Raw genomic sequence first — 17491 nt, 5'->3', positions numbered from 1 at the left:
CCGAGGTACCAATGTACTTTCTCACATATACAAACAGAAAGAAAAAACACTCATTTCCCAAGCCAAAATGTGGCATCTTTAGGACTGCAATGGGGCCTGAACACCTCTCCCAACTTCCCACAATTCTTGAAACTCCTCCTCTTTCCCCAAATGTTTCCTTACAGTAGTGTTCATTGGAATGCTAAAACCACAATATCTTAAGCCCCATGGGACTCTGGGAAATGGAAGTCCCCAGGGTACCCAAGTACTTAGAATTGTGATAGCATTCAAATACAGTGGTACCTCGGGTTACATACGCTTCAGGTTACAGACTCTGCTAACCCAGAAATAGTACCTCGGGTTAAGAAGTTTGTTTCAGGATGAGAACAGAAATCATGCTCCAGCGGTGAGGCGGCAGCAGGAGGCCCCATTAGCTAAAGTGGTGCCTCAGGTTAAGAACAGTTTCAGGTTAAGAACGGACCTCCGGAACGAATTAAGTACTTAACCCAAGGTACCACTGTACTGTGAATCATAAAACATACTGATAGCTCATGAAATGTTGTATTTGCTGGTCAGACATCTTGCTGGCTCCAGTTCTACATTCCGAAGCCTACTGAACTAGCTAGCCATTAACTCTTACTTCACTGGTGGTGAAGTGGAATTCCCCACATCTGAGGCAGCAGATCAGCTGAGGACAGGACCTGCGGCAACAGAGGGAACAAGTGCCTCTGAAGAAACAGCTTGGGCTGCTGCTTGAGGCAGTCACCTCACTTTCTCCAAATGCCACCTTCAATCCACTCAGCAGGATTGCTCAGTCATAAAACTAATTCACAAAAATTCAAATATCCATTCTGAAGGAGGAGACCACCAGTGGATACAAGCTTAGCAGAAGCTTGATGCTCCCACCTCTTTCCTGGGTGGGTGTTCCGAATTTGCTGGTGTCTGAGGCCTGCACAGATCATACCATGTATAGTTGCAACTTGTGCTCTACTTGTAGACGTGACAAATAATTTCAGAGTTTGTGCTCTCTCTCTCTCTCTCTCTCTCTCTCTCTCTCTCTCTCTCTCTCACACACACACACACAGAGTAATATTAAGAGTGTGGTGTTCCCAGAGGAAAATTGGTCCTGGAAAGGCTGCTCTGAACTGTTCACCCCTTGGTGAAGAGGGAGTAAAACAGGAGTGAAAACCAGAGACAAGTGAGTCAAAGTTTCAGAGAGGTGTGCAGGTAGCTCCAGCAGCCAAAAACCCTAACGGCACTACATGTGTCCTTTGCACTGCGCAAAAGTTACTAGCTTCGAGTTGTTCACACGCAAAACAGGCACCGTCCTGCTAAGCGCTCCTTTTGTATTGCTTGCAGATTTGGAAGCCTTCCATGTTTGTCACTTTAAATGAAGACCAGGCAGCGCTCTTATTTGTGTAAGTATAAAAGTCCACAAGACTATGTGTGGTTCCAAAAGCTGTTCTGGGCCTTTAACATTCAAAAGGTTGGAGACAGGATATGATGAAGAAATGATTAAACAAAAACGGGACAATCTGCAGCCAATTTCCACAAAGGAGAACCATGATTCAACAGTTGCATCAAGGATCCTGGCTTTTATGTGTACCAGATGCACAGAGGCTCTTCCCAGTGTGCAGTTATTGCTGCTCGGCAGGAATCCTGTGCCATAGGAACTTTACCCTTTCTGTCACCTGGGTGACTTAGGGGCTTCTGGCTCCCACTAGGACAAAAATCTGAGAGGCACCCTAAGTTGTGAGGAAAGCGTTTCGGGAAGAGAAGAGATTCTACTTCTCTTAAACTGCAAGATTATAAATAACCTACACCATTTGCCTCCCTCTCTGTCCGGATTTGTACCCTTTCCACCTTCAGCTTCCTCTGGATAGTTTATTCAGCTGATGGGTTTGCTACAGCAGAGACAAAAGGACAGAGGCAGCTCTTGGAAACAGCGTATTTTAAATAATTTCAAAAAAGTAAACAAAAATTATTCTATCTATCCCCAAAAAGGCCTGATAGACGCTAAGGAAAACTGGGATGCTATTACACACTTAACAACTGGAAACTACTCCCCTCCTCTCATATAAACAGTATCTTAGAAGCCCCATACAGAAAACCAACTCTCCCAGGATTTATCTCCTCAGACTGGGGTTGGCTAGGACCAGCTAGTGCAGGTCCAGGCACCCACGCAGGCCAGGGCACCACAGCTGAGGGGGTCTTTATTTTTCTTTAAGTGCAGCAAAAGCATCCTGCTTTCTCCAGTAGCAAAGCTCTCGGGTGAGTCTTTAGGCTCAGCACTGTTTCTTGGGACTCCCATGCAACTATACAACATTGCAGATTGCATATGGGGTTCCGCAGCTGGCTGTCAGGGACCGTGCTGAAGAGGACTGCACAGATGAGGAATGGTGGGAACCACCCCCTGCTCCTGATCATGATCCTGAATCTTCCCGGGAGCAGTATGACATGATAGATTTGGAACAGTGGTTTGCAGAGGGACATACTTCAGAAGACAAAAGTTGGGAAGAAGTGGGTGGTGAAGAGCTAGGAGAAAAATGAACCGTAAGAGTGTTAACAAACTCCAGTTCACTGGAAACCATCCAGCTGATTAGTCCAAGGTCATGGAGATTAGATAAGGTAGCTGCACAGAAGGAACTGTGGTTGCAAGATCAGGTTACAAGACGAGGTGGTGACTCAGGGGGGAAAGTGGGTGTAAACCTTAATTGGGAGCACCTTTATTCTGAGAATGGACTCTTTGTTTTTTCACTGTGATCATTAAAATCTCTTCAAATGGTAAACTATTTTTGCTTTGTACTGCTTATCCACGGCCAAAGGGAGGGAGGAAGATGCTTCCCTGAAGCCGCACACTGGCTTACAAATAAAAGTCTAGCCAGGCACACATCTGCCTCAGTACAAAACTCTCGGCATGCTGGCTGCTGTTCTGTTGACACTTCTTGAGATGTTGTGGAGTCCACATGGGCATCCCAGGAAGTGATGCTGAACAGGAAGATGACATGAGAACGCCATACTTGCTGGACATTTTAACTACACAGCATTTAAAGAAAAAGGCTCCTTCAGGCACTTTGCACAGGTAAGGAGAGCAGCCCCCTTGGTCCTTTGCAAGGAAGAAAAGGAGCTACCAAGAGTGGTAGGGTTTGGCACAGCGAGCACCTGCTCTGGAATGGCTCAAGCACCCATAGTTGTTAATTGCCCATTTTTAATCCCCCTCTTCTTCCAAAGAGCTCAATGCCCCTATTGTTTCTGCACAATCACCCTGTGACAAAGGCCACCCAGATGAAGGGGAAATGCAACGCACAAACAAATGCAAGATCTCCTTCAAACATCCAGATGGCAGAATGGAAGTGGGAGTGCATGTTCATGAGATCAGGCTGCACTTCCAAAGATGAGCCCCAGCTCCTATTTTCCAGGGAGACAGGAAAGTCACAACACACAATGGAAAGTGACGTCGTCGCTGAAAACCAAGAGCTTGGTATAAAATGTCTTCAAGGACAGACCCCAGCTCAAACTTAGCACCTGTGTTTGAGAACAGGAAGGATGTAAAAGAAAACACGATGTGATCTGGTGTGCTCGAAGCCGGAGACAATGAACCCAATGGAATGAAAGTTTGTATGAATATTTAGGACAATGTACATCATTTCATGTTAATCCTCAGCTTGAAACTCTGTGCCCGTTATCCAAAGGGCAAGGAGCAAATGAGGCCTCTGAAGCTCTTTACTAGTACAAAACAGTTTCATTCGATTATTTTCCGTCTTTTCCATCTGCGAGTTTCTTGGAGGTTGCAACAGCCCTTGGCGCACACTGAGCAATTTCCATCACAATTTATTCAAGCTTTGCCTAAATATCGCCTGGGACCGTTTAACATCTCTGCCAAGTCAGTGTTTTCAGGCCCCAGTCATGAGAAAGAGGACTGCTAACACAGGCAACTCCACAGAGTAACGCTAAAAAGCTCCACATCTTATGTTGTGAAATTGTTTCAGTTCCTGAAACCAAAAGCACGTTTGAAATATATGCAGTTTGACCATGAGGTATTCGGGAAATAACATTTCTAGAAATTATTCACATTGGGTGTAGCCTTTCCCAGGGCTGTTGGAAAGAATTGTGCTCTGAAGATCTACTGAATTCCTTCCCATTATTTAAAAGCATGATCTTACATTGCAATATCTCTCTTGTCTCCCTCACACACCCCTACTTGAAAATGGGCATGTGATTGGTGTGGTAAAGGGACCCCTGACCATTAGGTCCAGTCGTGGCCGACTCTGGGGTTTATTGGCCGAGGGAGCCGGCATACAGCATGACTAAGCCGCTTCTGGTGAACCAGAGCAGCGCACGGAAACGCCGTTTACCTTCCCGGCGGAGCAGTACCTATTTATCTACTTGCACTTTGATGTGCTTTCAAACTGCTAGGTTGGCAGGAGCAGGGACTGAGCAACGGGAGCTCACCCCGTCGTGGGGATTTGAACCGCTGACCTTCTGATCGGCAAGTCCTAGGCTCTGTGGTTTAACCCACAGCACCACCCGCGTCCCGATTGGTGTGGTACCCACACGTAAAGCAGAATTGTGTCCGGAATGTATTGTTCCAAATTTCATTCTAAAACATCAGAGTTATTGCATCCAAGAAACTGCCCTTCTTACAAATTGAAGCCAAAAATTAAACCAAGGGCTTCAGTTCATTTCAACAAAAAGCTTTAAGAACCTGCATTTTCATTACCGTTCCTTGAGGATGCTGGAAAAAGCAATGTCGTTGTTTGTGAATGATCCCGAAATGTGTAGATGGATTTGAATGACCTCAGATCTTTCTTGTGATGGCTGTATGGTAAAAATGACATGAAACGTGGAATTCAAGGAGGAGAAACCAGCTACCCCAGTTTAGAAAAGGAGCCATTATGAGCTGGTCCCAAACCAAAGCTCATTCTCAGTTCACAATGGCTGGCTGCAGTGCCAGCCCTCCTTGCCTTTTCCCCCTGTTGCCAGTTCTGTGTTTTCTTAAAGTCTCCCCTGGTGAAGAGAGACAAAATGACAGAGCTGGCTCATGTGATGGCCTTTGTCAGCTGCCTCAGCCTCATCAGTAAGACTCCTTCCACCTGGTTGCTTCTGAGAACATTTAAGACCTCCTGGCATTTTTCTGTTTCCATGATGTAACTTTGATAAGCATATACAAAGCACAACAGCCTGACAGTGATTGATGTGTTTTTGTTTACTTTGTGTTTTGAACTCTTGGTAAGCACATAAAATTTCCTTGCCTCCAAGAGCTTCCCATTAACTTCATTTAGGGTGTGTGTGTGTGTGTGTGTGTATAGTGAGGAGACATTCAAAGCCTTGCTATTAAGGCAGACATGGGGAACGTGGTCCCCCCAGACATTGCTGGACTACAACTCCCAGTGGCTGGGAATGTTGGGAGTTAGTTTCTCACCCCTGTATTAAGCTTTGCAGTAAAGATTCTAATGGAAGCCCCATCGCTGTGGGATGCAAGAATGGACTCAGGGTGAATCTTTTTGAAGAGTTCCTTCCAAGCCTTCGAAACCTTCACTTCTTAGCAAAAAGAGCAATGATTCCACAATATCTATTTCACTACTCTTCCACAATAACTATTTCACTACTCTTGCATTTAGCATAATATCACCTCTGAAGTGTTCTGCCATCCCTTGCTACAGCTGTAATTTATTTCTAGTCTATTCCCAATTTGGACCTCCTTGTTCTTCTATACCCACCCTGTGAGGCCCATTCTTCATTGTATTTTCTTCCAACGAAGTTCCTTTTATTTAGTTTTCATGTTGCCTGCAGCACTTTTGGGGCAACTACCACTGATAACTTTTTAAGAGCTTCACTGTACCTTGGCAGTTCCCCTTTACCTATGCATTTTGCTCTCCACAGAACATTATCTGTTAACTGCTGAAATCCACCATCGTGATGTGAGTTCCCTTTGTTCCTGTACTGTCAAGTTCCTTCTTTTTCAGAGAGCAAGTGCTACTGACATTCACAATTCTATGCTGTTCTGAAACTACCTCAGAAAAAGCAGCTTGAGAAGTCAATGAAAATGAAGACAGGTTCACTCACAAACCTATGTGCACCTGCTTATTCTTCACTGCAGGTTTTACGTCCCTTTTTAATCCAACTTTAAAGGATTTTAAATTTTTTTCTATAATTTTTTTCTGGTTGGTACTCCGATTTACAAGATGGTCAGGAACAGTTGGCAAATTGGTTACAGTTCCACCAAGCAGGATGCAAGGACACCCCTTTCAACTTATTTCCAGAGTTTGCTTTGATGTTTGAACATATAGTAAGCACTTGTTAGGATTCTCAAAGCCTAAAACATTATGCAGAAAGCTCCAAGCAGTTCAGCTTAAAAAATAGCTGCACAAAACCATCCTTGCCGAGGGAGAGAAAGCTAATCAGCAAGAGGGCCAAGAATATCCAAAGCAGATTATCTCACACGGAACGTTGGAAAATATTGGTGTTTCATAAAAATGCATCAATGCAAATGTGCACAAATCACGACATCCTAATTTCTCAAGAGAGCCAAAACATTTCTCTAGCAATAATTTCTAAGCAAGAGACCACAGAGTGAGCTCCATAAGACAATGGAAACAGTGCGTGTTAAGAAGACTCTGTGCATAGTGCAGGCTTGAAGTCTCCAATTACGAAGACAGAAGCATCAGCTCTAAGCTGAGATACAGTGGTACCTCGGGTTAAGAACTTATTTCGTTCTGGAGGTCGGTTCTTAACCTGAAACTGTTCTTAACCTGAGGTACCACTTTAGCTAATGGGGTCTCCTGCTGCCGCTGCACGATTTCTGTTCTCATCCTGAAGCAAAGTTCTTAACCTGAGGTACTATTTCTGGGTTAGCGGAGTCTGTAACCTGAAGCGTCTGTAACCTGAAGTGTCTGTAACCCAAGGTACCACTGTAGTTGATTGTTACAGAACGTATAAGCTTCACTGGATCCAGTATTTTCTTTATAATGCAGTACTTCTCAAAGGCTGATTCATTTGCAGTGCTGTGGGAGCCTCTTCCTCTTAATGCAGCCGTAGCCTGTTCCAGAAATGTACGTGTGAAGACACCATATGGGTAAAATCAATGATGCGACTTAAAAGACAAACAATATGGGGTGAAACCATGCAAATCAGCCTGGCCAATGTGGTTCTACCAGAGCACAGCAAGAGGAAATGGTTTCCATACCACTGTGGTAAAATGAAAACGGACCCTTAAGAGGGATACACATGCAGTCATAAGGAGATTTTATGCTCCATAATAAAAAGCTGCTTGAGATAAGCATGGGTAAGTTTTCCCATGTTTTTCTCTGGCTAAAACAGCCTCAAAGTCTCTAGCCCTTTTTCTTGTGGAAATAAGAAAAACAATGCAAGTGCTTAAAAAATAATAAGCAAGAAACAAGGAGCTCCAAATCACTGGGTACACATAAACTTCCATTTTAATTTGATTAAAAACAATATTTTTATTCAATAACTCTAAACATCAAACATAATGTTACAAACAGACTTGGCTGTTTCGCATCATATCAAAAGCATCCGTAGACCCACTCCTCAGCATAAAATCTCTGGTTATGGGCCTTAGTAGTGGATATTAAACTTGAATGCTTCCCCATTTCAAAGGTTGCCTACTGAAAGTTAGGCCACTGGGTCTCAGACGGGTTTGAACTCTGCTCCCATGGCAACGGAATAATTGACCATGTGCATTTGGACCATGTGATCCCTTGAACAGCACTCTGAAGCACTGTGTTCTCAGTGTGTACAACACACAGTTTCTGAACATATAGATTGCACCCGTAAGGGCCAGTAGCTCTTAGGCAATCTGCATTTGCAACCTTTCCCCCGCAAACTGTAAAGAAAAAGAAGGATGAGGTGACTATTACTCACATGATGTGCTCCTTCACTTCAGAAGCATGATCAGCATTCTTTAGTAACTGTGCCTGTTAACAATACTCAGTTTAGGTTAGTCCTCACAGGGCCTAGCATTATAGAGAAGATAACAGGCATGTATTTGCTTTGACTTTGGGAGCAACCATTCCATGTTAAGAGAACACGAAATCACTTCTGGAATAAATCTGTGTAAAAGACGACAGACTACATTTCATAGGCAGTGTAACAAGGGGGTTATATAAATTTATTCTTTCATGTAACATTTGATTAGTTTGGAAAATTCCCATTTTTGAACGTTTAATTCCATCTTTCATTTATTTATTCTTTAAAAAAAATTCACTAAAAAGGACCCCTTCCCTCCCAAAATACAATCTGTATCTGCTCTATATTTACAGATAACTGGTCGCTATAAAGGCACAAAATTTAAAACTAACGTTTCAATATCTTTTTGTGCATAATACAATACTGACAATACTGAACATTGCATTGCCATATATCCCTTTTGTGGAATCAAAAGGAGTGAGAAAGTTGTTCTTCCAGTGTGGAATTTGTGTGTATGTGTTGTGAGTGTGCAGCCCTATCGTTCTTATATCTGGGAAAATCTTCACTTCAGCATAGACCACAGCAGCTTAATTGCATCTTCCAGGTATAATACTGTCATAACACACATGGCATTTAAGTACAAACTGGAAAAAATATGCACAGATCTGTGGAGGGACAAATGCCTAATAAGGCGAGTGATGGGAGGGTGCAATGGCAGCCGAAAGAGACTGGCAGATAGGTGCTCATCCTAGTCTGAATTAACTCTGGCACAGATTAAACCAAGTTAGTTTTAAATTTTGGTAAAATCATTTCCATGGACAAGCCAAATTCCTGAACTACTAAGTGCTTAATTCTACACATGAGGAGACTCATACCAAAGGGCATATTCATGATTAAGAAGATAGTTTCTTTTAAGTATCAGGATCTCTATATTACAGTGTGAACAGAAGTATGTGTTAAGTTTTGAGGCAGGACTAGCTGATTTCCAGGATAATACATAAGGCAACACACAGAAAAAGGCAACTACAGTTGAGCATGCACTAATCTGGCCCGTGCTTTTTCAAACACTGGAGAAAGATCAGCAGCTATCTGAGTTGCAGTGAGAGGCTGATTAGCTATATAGCCATCACTGGAGATGGTTAGAACAAATGCCGGTGGGTAGCAGATTACAACTGCGTTATCTACCATTAAAGGTTTCCTTTGTGTGTGTTTGTGTGTTTTTCTCCGCCGTAGAAAACCATTATCCACAGAAAGTGTCAAAACTATTTCTCACCCCTGTTTTGCATATATAAAAAAACAGCTACGGTAATTGGTTAAATCTAATGCCTTCGTTAAGAGTGGTTTGCAACCACCTTAAAGGGTTTGTACATTGTACATAAATAAGAAATTACAGTACAAGTAAGTTCACAATTTTTTCTATGGGAATGTTTTTCTTCTTTCTATAAATTCATGTTTGGAAACATTGTATTGCATCGCCAAGAGGCACATCATCCTATCCTTCACTTCATAAATTTATACCTAGTCATTTGCAAAAAGACAGAAATAGTATAACCAGATTTCTTGACCTTTCACAGTATAAGAACACAACTGTTAGCTCTATCCATGCACAACACAGACTCTTTCTGGTGACAGTCAGTATGGATTTTTGGAAATAGCTCATCTCAAAACTCCATAGCTGACAATCACAAACTTAAATCAACCAATAAAACAGATGTCATTGCAGCTATTTGATTTATGTTGATCTATTGCTGAATGAAGAGTCAATGTAAGCAATATTCTTGAAATAAATGCAACAGTGCTGTCTTGTCAAATGAAATTAATGCTCTCCTTAAATGAACAATTGCCCAGAGTTCTGGCATGATGAACCGCCTTCCATCCTCTACCAAAAACTTTTTAGGAGATCCGTTTAATTTCTTATGCACTGTAAAGTGTACAGATTCTTAAAAAATAAGACGTTTCCTATAAATAAAGTGTCCTTTAGTGGCAGTATATACTAAAATAGTCCTTTGCTTTGAGACGACCATTAAAATCAGTTTTAGCATTACAGGCAGCAGCTAAATAGGGATAACTGATGGCAATAAGGTTCATTTTGGTCTTTCATTGCATCTTTTACAGTGCACAAGCTTAACTGTAAGGATTCTTTGAATGCCTCCCAAAAGCGAAAAGAAGGTTGAGTCCAACGCTAAGAGACCTGATTGTTGACGACTTCTCTACAGTTGTTTAAAGGGGGGAAATAACCAAAATTTGATTTGCTTGTATGATTTATGGCAAAAGAATTTCATCTAATGTGGGAACATACCTGACAAATGTTGATAAGTGCCAATACAATATTTTTCCCCCGTGGAAATTGAAGAGGAAAACAATAAAATTTCCACAGGACAAGCAATCAGAACACGTAAAGTGCAGAAAGACCTCAATTAATCATTAAGCAGTACCAGAAATACCTTCTTGATAAAAACCACATGCTATGCCCCTCTGGCATCCCAGCCCTTCACTCTCCATTCAAATAAGTAAAAAAAAAAATTTCAGTGCATACAATATAGTTATTATAAGTAATAAAATACTAAACAAAGAACCCTATATTATCATTATTGCAAATTCTGTCCAATCTACATGAGTAAAACATAATCCACATTTGGTGTTCAGAAAGAGATAAGTGTTCTCTTTCTTTTTTTGGCACAGGTATTTGTGCAGAAGGCTTTGGTCCTTGGTACCTAAATTCCCAAAGTGCAGGGGGTTGTGTGCAGTGATGGCTGTCCACAGGATTGCCATGTCCATTTGTGCAGTCAACTGTGAGAGCCTCGACTTACTGCTACCAGCGGCCGCTCACACTAGCAATGTCCGAATGAAACTGACGCGGCAGTCTTCCACTAGCGCCACCTTCCAGGAACGAGGCACGGACATTGGAGGGGTCAAACAGTTTTCTTCGGTTTTTATTCAGTTCTGTGCATAGGAGGGGAGGGGACGGGGAAGAAAAGTAAAGGGCTCATTAAAAAATAGCAGCTAAATAGGGATTAATTTTAAAAAGTTTTGTTTGGTAAACTAATGCAGATTAAATCCCTACACATCAAGGAGGGTGAAATGTATTCTTGAGATGTAACAACTCAAGCAAGCAAGGAAGACAGGAAAAACAAAGGGCTCTTATATGCACAAACTGCATTTTTGTTTACCTGAAATTGCAAGCAGCATTTTCCTTCGTGCACCAAAAGTCGTAATTCCGAGCTCTTTCAGATCCTGATCTGTGAGAGTGAGGAACGTCTGAAGATCAATCTGGAGAAAATACAAAATGTATACCCTAGTAATTCAAGATACAGAAGTCTCACAGTAAAGATTCAAAATGCATACTAAAGGGACTGGTATAGATAACTTCCCTGAAGAACTTTATTTTTATCATCCAAAGAGAAAACTGAGCAAGAGCAGCATAGGGTAATCCTATGTTGTGCCTACTCAGAAGTTAACCCCATCAAGTCCAATAGCACTCACTCCTAGGTAATTACACATATATAATGGAAGTATGATTTAAAACCATGAAGAAGAAAAGATTATAGAAATGCCCCATTGCCACAGTTTTTCTTCACAGAGAAGCAGGTGTAAAGGGTGCTTTAATATGTACCCATATTAAACACTGTTTGTGTGCCTAAACACTGTTTGTGTGCTATAACCACTATGCAAGTGGATCAGTTTCTGTTTACGTCTAGTGCAGGGAAGCAAACATGGTGCGCTCCAGATGTTGTGGACCACAAATCCAGTCATTCCTGATCATTGACCATATTGGCTATGGTCGATAGGAGTGGTGGTGCAAAACATCTGGAAGGAACCACAATGGCTACCCTCTGTTCTAGCATCATGGAGCAACCACAGAGGAGATGGGAACAGTACTATTAGAAATGTGTGTAGGTCAAGACCTCAATGAGAAATGGGCTAAGAGCTGAACGACCTCAACACCCTTTCTACCCTATCCGTACATTCCTAGATTGAGAAAATAAACCAACAAGATGGGCAAGGAAACACTCTGTCTCAGTTCAAGCCTACCTGCTGATCAGCCATGGTGCTGCTGGACTGGATGGATTTGTCCATCCAATTTCATAGGGTCCTTACAGAAATCTCCTTTAATGCAATGCTAAATCTTTAAGATGGCAATGTATCTGTGCCTGATTTCTGTAACTAAATAATGCACTGTCTGTTTTACAGGAGTTTCGATGCAAGCTTTAAATGAACTCTTGCTCAATTCTAGTTTGTTAATGAGGATGTGAAATCTCCGCTTACCCAAATTCTGTCTTACATGCATTACAAATGCCAGTCCTAGAAAAACAAAACAAAACAAAACAAAACAATGGCCTGGTTCTCACAGCACAGTAAGTCAGGGTACAACTTACAGTGTCCATGTGAACATGCTGGCTCCTGGAGAGGAACAGGCATCCTCTTTGCTTCCTGATGGACTTCTTTGATTAGTGCAGCACAGTAGCTTGGCTTAGTGTGTTGCCTGGGATCATAGTTAAGACTTCTCCTTTTTAACCAGGATTTGTAAAGCAAGCTTTGTCCTGTGGTTACAGGTAGTAGTTAAGAATGCAAATCCCTAACCATGAGCCCAGTTTCCAAAATGCCAAGTTAGCTGCTGTGCTGCACCAAGCTAAAAAGCCTGGGAAGAGGAAAGCAGCTACAGTCTCAATCTTGGGAGCTAACACATTGGTGCCTAAGAAATGATCTGACAGTGTTATGTGCTGCTGAATTGTTCATGTAAATAACGACGGGGTGAAAAGCAAGTTTTCGAGGGCATTCACATATCCAACATCCTGAGCACACATACGTGTGTATTCTCAAAGACGTGTGAATTTCAGAATTTTCAGATGGTAAGCCATCAGATCTATACCACCAGATGGCATACCTCTTTGCAAGACTCTACTACAAAAATAAGAAAGAAGGCCAGTAGCAATATTGAGTAAATGAGGGCAGGCTAGTAGACAGATGGCACAATTATATTCTAGTTTAGCAAGCCAGGAGAGGCTCAAGATTTGGATGCTCACATGCAGTCCCTTGGCTCCTGCTTCCCTTATTTTGTGTGAGTGGGGAAACAAGCCAGAAATACACAGTTAACCATAGTTTATTATGTGCAAACTGAGAACTGTGGTTAATGGATTCCAAACAAGCCAGAATCATATGTCGTTTAAGTCACGGTTTCATAGCCAGGCTTCTATGGAAGCCATTGACCACAGTTTCTCAGTTTGCACGCAGCAGGAAGCTATGGTTAACTGCATCTTCCTAGTTTGTTCCCCTGCTTTCATGAAGGGAGTGGAGGGGCAAAGCATGAGTAAAGCAGCTCACAAATATCCTGGTTTTAGTAAGGCAGAATTTGGTATATGAGTGTGGCCAATGTACCTGAGCTGAAGGTGGCCCACTCTTTTTGTAACTCAGTTGGCAGAAGACAATCCCCACAGGATTAGGTACTGCTACTCCTGGGTACACTTGATAACATCATAGTTTCTGAGTACAATTCAAAGTGTTGGTGCTGACCTTAAAAGCCCTAAACACCCTCAGCCCTGTATACCTGAAGGAGCGTCTCCACCCCCATCGTTCAACCTGGACACTGAGATCAAGCACAGAGGGCCTTCTGGTGGTTCCCTCACTGTGAGAAGTGAAGCTACCAGGAACCAGGTAGAGGGGCTTTCTCAGAAGTGGCAGCCACCCTGTGGAACACCCTCCCATCAGATGTCAAGGAGATAAGTAACTATATAACCTTTAGAAGACATCTGAAGGCAGTCCAGTATAGGGTTTGATGTTTTATTATGTTATAATATATATGTTGGAAGCCGCCCAGAGTGGCTGGGACAACCCAGTCAGATGGGTGGGACACAAATAAATCGTCATCATCATCAATATATCCTGCCTTTCCTTTCAAAGGAGACCAGTGGCTTTGCCAATTTTTTGTGTAAGCCATGCAACAAAATACCAGATTTGTGTCCAGGCAATCAAAGTTTTGCTCCAATGAAAGCTGAATTCTGTGCCCTGTTCAAACTATGCACAGGGATAAAAGCTTACATTTTTCAATAGCCATCACTGATAGTCAGCATGGTCAGTGTTCCAGGATCACGAGACCAACATGTTAGCTACCCATGTATCATGTTAGCTACCCATGCTTTAGTATGTTGAGCTGGGAAGCACGCAGCACTATGCTGCAGTAGAGGCAAAGGCCTGATGACAACAGGCAGGGCCAGAGGCTCTCCTGTTTCTTATGTAGATGTGTCACAAGCCACTGACGCACGGTGTCACACATGAAGCACTCATACAGCAAGTTGGATGCCAATGCACTACAGAGCATGCGTCCACATATGCTTGCAAACACTGGAAACCAGAGTTGCTTCTCTCAGCACAGTGCTTTGAAAACACTTGAGGTTTGAAGCTAGCTATTCCTACATTCAAGGAATGAGCATGTGGTCTTCACAGAATAGTAAATGAAAGCGCAGCAGATGGTAGCAATTGAGCGATTTAGTTTGGAAAGTAATCAAAACACTCTAGCAGGAACAACAACAAAAAAATGCCTTTTCCAGACACTGACCTCTTGTTGCTGGAATATGTCTGTGTATTTGCCCAAACCCAGTTTGCTGAACAGCTCAGGCAGGTCAGATCCCTTAAATAGGCTGTTCAAGTTACAGCCATTGCTTCCTGTCAGCGAGGAGATGCAGTCCATGTAATTGCTGCTGCTGAGATAATGTTCAGCTGGAAGTTCAGAGAGGAAGTACCTTTGAGTTTCCAAACAGTTTGCATTTCACTTTTAAAAGATATCCCACTGAACTACTTAAACTGTGCATAAGCCGCTGTGACAGGTAGACTTTAAACCCCAGCCCACCCAAAGGAAAATGATCAAGCCGTAATATTTTCACTGAAGTGCTACGAAAGAAAGTCAAAGATTGAAACTACATGTGGGGCTGCTCCTGAATAGGGCAGCCTTGCATTAAGGCCCTCTCCCCCCACCTTTGATTTGTGTGCTTCAACTTACACAGCATCCTAAATGTCATGACACTGAGCATTTGCTCATGTTAGCAGCAGCAGCCAGTCAATGATGTGGTGTTGGAAATACGGCTACACTCAATATGGTGACATCAAGGCATGAAGTTGATCCACACATTACAGAGTCAAAGGGGAGACGAATGATTCAGGGAAGCCTTTTTCAGCAACCTGTCCCCACTGCCACACACCCAGTTTCTAACTCTGTTCTAGGATTTTAACACTTGCAATTAACAGGCTAAATAACCAACTTTGCTTCCACTAGACTCGGGACAAAATTTTAGCCAAGCCAACAATAGTGAAAGACAGAAGTCATGCTCAAGTTTAAAAAATAAAAAATAAAGCAGAAAATCATTACTTGATTTGTTTTGTTTCCTTTTAGGGCTGCCAATGGAAGAAACAAAGTCACCAGGGGCTGCTGAGCCAATGCCATTGTGATCTCTCCAGTTATCAGAGTCGCTACCACTTCCTAGGTGTTCCCGGCTGTTGGATCGCGAGAGAGACATTGATGAACCCTGCAAGAAAGATAAGAGGGAATAAGCAAAACCTGAAAACTGGGAGAAGGCTCCTTATAAACCTTAAATAATGGTCACCCTGAAATGACTTTTTTTCTTTTCTTTTACAGGTGAGCACCCCTGTAGGGGAGCTACCCTAGGAAGGTGAGCAAGTGGAATAGGCCGAGATAAAGAGAGGAGGAGGAGAAAAAAGAGAGAATGGAGCACACCCTTTCTTGTTTAATCCCATTTCTCACTAGAAATGATTCCACATCAAGGAGTAGTGTAAACTATCAACCTCTAAAAGGTGATAGATGAGCATTTCTTGACATGGAAGAACATCCAGGCCTGAAGGGGTGCAGTTCAGCAAGGACTGCATTGGATATATTGCTGAGTACTTACTTTGGGCTCTGGAGTCTTATTAAATACAAAAAAAGGTTGCAACCAACAGGATTCTGTACTCACCGGCATATATGGAGGACACACTACCTTATTCAGCTTAGAACCTCAATACCTTAAGGACCATCTCTCCTCATACAAACTGACCTGGACCCTGTGTGCTTGTTATCTGAGGCCCTTCTCTATGTCCCACCTCCCTGAGAGCTTTGGAGGGTGACAACACAATAACTGGTCTTTTTTTGTGGTGGCTCCCCATCTGTGAAATGCTCTCCCCAGAGAGGCTTGCCTGGCACCTTCATTACATGTCTTTAGGTGTCAGGTGAAAAATATCCCTCTTTACTCTGGCCTTCAGCCATTGTTGGTTAAATGTGTGGGTGGGTGCAGGTCCTAGGGGCTGTTGTTATGATTATTTTATTATCGTGCTGTGTGTTATGTTTTTGTTATTATGCTGCATAAATTATTATGCTGCCCTGGGATCTTTGGATAAAGGGTGGTATATAAATCGAATAAATAAAAAAGCAACAATAGTTATGCAATAAGCCAAGGTTGTGCCACCTAGTCATTCATTTCGGCAGTAGCTAATTACTAACACATCAATCACCAACATGGTTGTAATATGGTTGGCACCCTTTTCAACTCTACCCTTCCTTTTTATTGGGCTTGCTCCCATTTTTTGTAAGAGACATCTCAATAACTTTGGTTTTAGGGAAAGAAACTCATGACCCATATCACAAACACACCTGTGAAGCTCTTAAAAAAAAGAAAATGGCACCATCCTAATGCAACAGTGCCTCCACAGAGTCATTCCATGACCTGGAATGCTCCTCACCACACTGAGATTGTCATGTGATCCACTGGAGACTTTGTGACCACGCCCACATGTTCCCAGAGTTCACTGGTTAACTCCTGGCTAATCATTTTGGAATCAATGATGTAAGGTACCATGACAGAAGTGCTTTCTAATACCAATGGAAGTTCTGAAAACAGCCCAGTATAAGCAGGAAAACAAAGGGATCCATGGTTTTTATTTTGCCCACATGTCTCAAGCAAAGCAAAACAATGAGCAGCGGAGTCTCTGAAGAAATAGTTTACAGAGCAAGAAACCCAGGCTGTGGTTTGCTTCTGGGTTACAGCCAAGTGACTCAGAGACAGAAAACATTTTTAGTCTCCTAATAAACTCCTGTGAAAAAGGGAGACAAGTAAAATGGCTGGAAGATAATGTGAAACACACGAGACAACATTTATCTGCTAAAAGTATATAGAGTACGAGGAACAGCGTGTGCCAAACTAAACCTGTTCCTAAGGAAAATCCATTTTTATTATTTACATCCTATTCATAAGTTCTGAATATGGTTCATAAAAAAGCCTATATCTCATTTAATGCAATGTTTTGACTTTGCAAAAGAGAAAGCACAGTTTCTGCCATGGGTGTTTTCCACCTATCCGTTAGACATCTGAACAGTAGACTTTCCACCCTGCCACTATTAACACTGTCATGGGGGAATCCCTTGCACCCCACACTCCAGAAAATTCAAATGGCAGTAAAACCCATAAACATTTGGTGTTGGTAAAGATCTGGCATCATATCTAAAGAGATGCTCCTTTATAAAGTTGAGTGTTTTGCAGTGTTACCACAATGCAAATTTGCTGTAGGAGGAGCACAATGCAGAAGACCTTGAAATGTTGAGCAG

At 42.3% G+C, this 17491-nt stretch overlaps 1 protein-coding gene and 1 long non-coding RNA gene across 3 annotated transcripts in view; one reads left to right on the top strand and one right to left on the bottom strand.

Moving 5' to 3' along the window:
• Positions 1-16339, top strand: part of LOC310845448 — a 65101-nt gene extending 48762 nt beyond the window's left edge. The window contains exons 2-3 of one of the 2 annotated variants that reach the window (XR_014564748.1): positions 1339-1397; positions 15290-16339. This is a non-coding gene — a long non-coding RNA (uncharacterized lncRNA). The remainder of the gene's footprint in view (positions 1-1338; positions 1398-15289) is intronic. The other variant, XR_014564747.1, reaches the window with a different exon arrangement.
• BICC1 (BicC family RNA binding protein 1) overlaps positions 7420-17491 on the bottom strand; it is a 104597-nt gene continuing 94525 nt past the window's right edge. Inside the window, exons 18-21 of the mRNA XM_083740277.1 lie at positions 15266-15422; positions 14459-14619; positions 11076-11175; positions 7420-10848 (exon numbers count right to left, since the gene is read on the bottom strand). Of these exons, the coding sequence (XP_083596403.1) occupies positions 10718-10848; positions 11076-11175; positions 14459-14619; positions 15266-15422 (549 nt within the window). The 3' untranslated portion in view covers positions 7420-10717. The remainder of the gene's footprint in view (positions 10849-11075; positions 11176-14458; positions 14620-15265; positions 15423-17491) is intronic.

Source organism: Podarcis gaigeae, assembly GCF_964106915.1.
Source record: "Podarcis gaigeae genome assembly, chromosome: 5".
NCBI lineage: Eukaryota > Metazoa > Chordata > Lepidosauria > Squamata > Lacertidae > Podarcis > Podarcis gaigeae.
This window is presented reverse-complemented; position numbering and strand designations above follow the sequence as displayed.